Genomic DNA, 6000 nt, shown 5'->3' on the forward strand with positions numbered 1-6000 from the left:
CATGGCTGTTTAGGAGGAGACCTGCGCTCCCCTTGGCCTGCTGGGCTCGAGGCAATTAACATGGGACTTCTCCCAGGATAAAAGAAAACACCTGGAGAAAGGACATCCCTGCTCCTCCAAACTCCACACAGGCAGAGCTCAGCCCCATCCCGTGGCTGCTCCTGCCCAGGGCCAGCTGTCCTCTCCTGTTGTGACCACCAGGTCTGCAGCACTGGGTTCCTGGGTCTGCACAATCAATGCTTCTGCATGCCTTGAACCGCATCGCCATGAGAAGACTCCTCCACACCCCCCCAAGCAAACCTGACCACTGGTCCCACCGGGGCAGCCCAACCTCCTTGGCAAGGGGCTAGAAAGCAGCCGAGGGCTGGCAGAATTCCTATTCCCCATCATTCAAAACAGGCATGACACAACAGCCAATCTGACCAGGAAGCTCTCACCTGCCCTGGACCTTGCTGTGTCACCCCAGCTGCCATTGCTGCTTTTCATGTCAGTGGCATCTCCTTCCCAGGGAGGAGAGGGAAGAGCCATGACCATACAGAACAGGGTGCTGAGAGGGATGGGCAGGAAACACACAGTGGGAAATCTGCTGTGAGATGGAGGCAGCAGGGCCAAAAGAACAGGGCAGGGTGGCTGCCAAAGATTTCAGAGGGACCTACAGGCTGCCCTGTGAAATGACCCCAACCTCCCCATCTCATGTCAACGGCCTGCACAGAGCCAGGCAGGCTCCTCCAGCACTGAACATGGCCTTTGGAGTGTTTGCTTCCTGCCTTCAGGCCAGCCAGGGCGTTTATAGCAAGGAAGTGGGAAACAGATTGGGACCACATGGAGGAGGAAAGATAAAAAGCAACAGCGGATGTCCTGAGAAACCAGCAAGGGTGTAAGCCAGGCACAGTCTGCAGGGTAATATCAGCCAGCATGAGCCTTCAGGGAGGAGGTTCACATGGCCACATTGTGGATCTTGGGCAAAGCATTATCTCTAGGCTGTGCCAGCAACCTGCCCCCCAGCTGCACATTCCCTCCTCTGATAATGCCAGGACTGCTTCTCCCACCACACAAGTACGTCCTCCAAACAGCAATGGTCAGCCTACAGCAGTCAGTGTCTACACACGACTCATTTACTCTCCTGTTTCTTTCTTTTCTAGGTCCTGCAGGGAAGTGTGGAGCCTTATCTGGGATGCCTTTTCATCCCAGGGCTCTTGCACCACATCTAAGGTCTCTCTTCAGATCCTACACAGAAACACGACAGACTAAGGGACAGCTTCTCCACCTCTGAGCTGCAGCAGGCGAGTGACCTACCAGGGCACAGCTGAACCCCTTCCTTCCCCACCAGACCCATCGCCCTGCCTCTTTTCTTCCTTCCCTCCGTCTTTGAAACCTCTCTCCAGGCAGGGTGGTGAAGGACGCTGTATTGCAGCTACACCCTCTCCAGGGAACACATGAGAGCAGGAGCCCATGGGGCCATCCCAGAGCTCAGCGAACCCGGGAGACCCAAGGGGCTATAACTCTGCAGAGGATGAACTCCCACTGCACTCCCGGGCCTCAGGGGAGTGGGAAGTCTGTGATCCCCCAGCACCACCACCACCAAGCTGCCTTTGACGTCAGCACGTGTCTAAAAACATTGTCTTTGACCAGCAGCCAAAACTTGCAGTGCAGGCAAATATCAGTGGAGAAAGCAAACATGAGCAGAGAGCCTTCTCCAAGGTCACTGGCTGGTGGTGACAGACAAAGGTGAACATGCAGGGGTTCATCCAGGTGACTTGGGGGCCAAAAGGTCCCCAAGAAATCAAATCATTTAAAATGAAAAAAGCCCCAAGGAAAACAGATGGGTGAACGCTCACTGCAGGTCACGCAGGCTGGGCTTGAACATTCCCAGCAGGAAAACCTGCTAATGTCTGCAGGCTCTGCCAGTGCCACTGGATCCCACAGCAGCAGGGGTAAGCCCCAGCTACAGCAAACCCCAGCACTGCTCCAGCCACGGGGGCAGGAACACAGCACGTCCAACCACACTGACCCATTCACGGTTTAAATAAAGCTCTACCAACACTGACAGCACAGCTGGGGCAGCCTGAAAAGCAGCAAAGGCACCTCTCCCAGCCACTGCTGATGGAAAGGTCATGTATTTGCCTCTTGTCTACCAAGTGCTAGAGAGAGCTGGGGGGATGGGTTGACTGGTGGCAGTGGGAACAAGCACAAAAGGGAGCTGTAGATCAGGGCTGTTTTTTTTTACAGGAGGGACATGGTGACTGATCTGGCTGAGGTGTCACAGCAGGCCCATGGTGGCTTTGGGATTGGACCTTAGGTCTCCGAGGCTGGAGCTGGCTCACATTCCTTATCAGCAAGAAGCCAAACACAGCTCCTCCTTCTTCAGCAAGACAAGGCACAAGCACCGAGCGCCTCTAAGCAGATCTGCTCCCTGCAGCAGAGCTGAGGTCCGCACGCTCGCCGCTTTCCGAGAGCCTCTGCCACGCTCCCGCTCCTCAGCACCGATGAAGGCAAAAAGCGAGGCAGTGACTGATAGGGAGAACAACAGCGCCACCTGCCGCACAGCCCGCCTGGCCCCGCAGCCCGGGCCTGCTACCCCCCGCCCCAGCGCGTTGCGCCGCTCACCACGACCCGCAAAACGCATCCCCGGCCAGCAGCACGCCTCGGGAGCAGCAGCAGGGAGCAAACCTGCGACAGCCCCTGCAGGCACCCGCAGCTGACTGCCTGGGGACTGCCTCTAGCTTGCACAGCAGAGCAAAGGACAACAGGATGGGGGAAAGCAGAGCAGAAAAGGAGCATCCCAGAGCCCATTTAGGGACCACAGTGTGTGAGGGAGATGGAGGAAGAAGCAGACAAGCTGCCTTGGCAAAAAGAGACAAGCCACCCCTCTTCTCCATCAGCACCCTGCAGGTGAAGCACATCTTCCAGCCTCTCTACAGGCAAGGGGATAGGAGAAGAGTCAAACAGTCCCTAACATTCACAAGGCCTTGGCAAGTAGCTGATACACACTCCCACGTATCTCCTTTGGAGAGAAATCCCAGATCCTGTCACTACATACCATGCATTCCCGTATGTACCAAGTCACCCTGTTATCCCAGGGAAACTCCAGGCAGTGGGGACACCTGGGAGAGCAGGGTCAGCCTGAGGGAGCCAGCTGCAGTTTCTCTGCACCTCCAGCCCCAGTGGCTGTGTGTAGTTGCCAGTTTGCCAGCCCCGCTCCAAAAGTGACAGCACTTTGGTGGCAGGTGAAGCAGTTTCTCTGCATACACCACCTGGAAAGCAGGCTGGCATCCTCCCTGAGACAGATCCATGGAATGGTTTGGGTTGGAAGGGACCTTAAAGCTCAGCCAGGTCCAACACCTCCCACTAGAGCAGCTTGCTCTAAACCCCTGTGTCCAACCTGGCCGTGAACACTGCCGGGGATGGGGCAGCCACAGCTTCTCTGGGCACCCTGTGCCAGCACCTCAGCATCCTCACAGGGAAGAGCTTCTTCCTTATATCTACCATAAATCTTCCCTGTTCTGAAAAGCCCCTTCTTTCTTCACATGCAGAGTCATCTCAGCACAAACTGACCCCAAAGATAATAATAAACTGCACTGAGCTACTGGATAAAATCAATCACTACTGTATCTCAGAGATTAATTCTGGATCCTGCAGAAGTCACTGCATCCTCTGTTCACATCTGATCAGCACTATCTGCAGGCACACATGCGTGAGTGGGAGCTCCAGATGGAGCAGCTGAACCACACTGAGAAGGGACTTTTCATCTCTCTTCCCGCTTCCTCACAAGCCTGCTGCCAGCTGGACCCTTGCTTGCTGTCACTTGTTGCCAACTCACCCTCCTACACGTGGCAGGGCATCACCAAGAGTTAACTCCTAGCCATTGGAGTCGCCTCAGACACAGCTCTCCCTTCCCTGCCTCAGAGCAGATGACAGAGATTGCCTGCACTCGGGCACTCTGCGCTCAGCCAGCCCCGAACCTGCTTGTCTGCCATCTGCTCCCTTCTCCAGCCCCAACAGCCAGGAAGAGAGAGAGCTTGGCTGAGGATGGAAGCCACCTTCTGACCCAGCTGACAGGCAGGTTTTGGTTTGAAAGGCTGAAATTTACCACTGCACATGAACCTTTGCTTTCAGATGTCATGACACCTTGAACAACACATCTGCAGCAATTAGAACAGAGATGAAAAAAAGCTTGTTTGCTCAGCTTATTTACGTTGCAGCACTGAGTTTTCCCAGTTCTTTGTGTGGGTCTTTCCCTTAGCAACAAGGGAGAGCAACATTTGAGAGACATGAAAAATGTAGCTGTACAGTGGTGAGGCAGGGTGATTGTGGCAGGGTGCGGCTGTGGGTGCAGCTGGAAATTCCTTTTAACTGATAGCCACAAGTGACATGACTTGGATGAACTGCATCCCTCAAAGCAAAGTGACCACCCTCTTCAAGCAGGATTCAGGCTTCTAACCTGTGCTCTCCACCATAACGCCTGCCATGAAGGATTCCAGCCTTGTAACAAAAACCTCTACATGCCTTAGCTTACTCAGACATAAAACAGGAGCAAGTATAAAAAGTGACGAGAAGGCTGGAGACTTTAATACAAAGCTCCCCATAGGAATGCAACATGCATTCCCAACATGGAAGGGAGACTGAGCTCTGGACATTGTTTTTTTGGACAGCTTTACACCTGTAGTTTTCTGGATTGCCTAGCAAGATTATTCTCCCAGTGAATAGCCATGTTGACAGAGCACTCTTATTCTTGACCTCTGGGAGGGTCAGGATCCAACCCCAGTATTTTGGTTGCCAATCCCCTTTTCCAAAGGGACATGCCACAATCTAGCACACATGCATGCTGGCTCCTGCCTCACACACTCCCAACAGAGCTAATTCAGCTTTTGCTTACAGGGCTGGATCAAGGCAAATGAGGTCCAGACCAAACAGACCCAGTGGGTGCAGGAGGTGACTCTGGTACGCACATTTTCCAGTCAAAAAAAATGAATCCCTGCCCACTTTTCCACCACAGCATCGGCCCTTCCCTTTACTCATTCTTGGGTTCCCAGGAGCCATTGCTGCCCACTTACCTTCTCACCACCCCCACAAGGGCAGCAGCACAGATTCCCCTTCCCTTCCCAGGGTTGGTGTTGTGAGGGGAACATGAGAAGAGGAATAGGAAGTATAAAGTCAGAAGAGCATCACGACCAAACAGAGCACCCCATTCTGATAAGACCCCAAATTTCATACCTTTGCTTCATCCTGGCCCCAAAGCTCCAGTGGATTTGTGAGCATAGAGCTGTTGTCCACCTTAGCTCAGTTTAGCTTCATTTAGCTTCATAAACAGACGCAGGCAGGGACAAGGGACCTTTAGGTGTCACTTGGCTTAGGTGCTGCTGGAAGAGCTGCAGCCCTGGCCTGGTGGCATAGCATGCAGCTTTGCAGCCTGCCAGCAGCCACACAACTCAGCAACGGCTGCAGAATCGCACTGCCAGCCAGACCCTGTCCCAGACTGTCTTGCTTTCACTCCCAATCCTTCATCCCCGCTTCTACCGGCAGCACTTACCCACTGCGCAGCCGGAAAGTGAAAGGAGAAAAAACAGAACAAGAACAGATTCCCTCCTGCAAAAGATTCGGCCTCTCCCGGCCAAAGCTCTCGCTGCACACCGGGACCGGGGCTGCTGCACCGACGGCGTCCCCCCCCTGCCGCAGCGGGCAGCAACAAACAGGCACCTGCGGCTACCCAGGAGCCAGCCGCGCCGGAGCGCCGCACACGCATTAAGCACCCACCGCGAGGCCCCCCCCTCGCTGGGTGCTGGAGGGGACCAAGCCCGGCCGCCCACGCCGCTGCGCACCGGAGCCGGGAGCTCCGCGGGGGCACCGCGAGAGAGCTCCGGGGGCACGGAGCCGCCGGGCGAAGCGCGCAGCTCACCTGAGTGTCAATCATCATCATGCCCCGCGCATAGCCCCGCCGCGGGGGAGAGCCGCCGGGCCCCGCTCCGGGGTCCCGCGGGGCCAGGTCACCGCCGCTCAGCG

The 6000-nt window shown here is 55.4% G+C and overlaps 1 protein-coding gene across 1 annotated transcript in view; it reads right to left on the minus strand.

Annotated features, from left to right (window-relative positions):
• The window catches only part of RALGDS (ral guanine nucleotide dissociation stimulator), a 55795-nt gene extending 49795 nt beyond the window's left edge, over positions 1-6000 (minus strand). The window contains exon 1 of the mRNA XM_061476639.1: positions 5897-6000. Coding sequence (XP_061332623.1) covers positions 5897-5917 — 21 coding nt within the window. The 5' untranslated portion in view covers positions 5918-6000. The remainder of the gene's footprint in view (positions 1-5896) is intronic.

This window comes from Pezoporus flaviventris, unplaced genomic scaffold (assembly GCF_033815535.1).
Source record: "Pezoporus flaviventris isolate CSIRO_AGI_PZ_B2104156 unplaced genomic scaffold, CSIRO_AGI_Pfla_v1 ptg000097l, whole genome shotgun sequence".
NCBI lineage: Eukaryota > Metazoa > Chordata > Aves > Psittaciformes > Psittacidae > Pezoporus > Pezoporus flaviventris.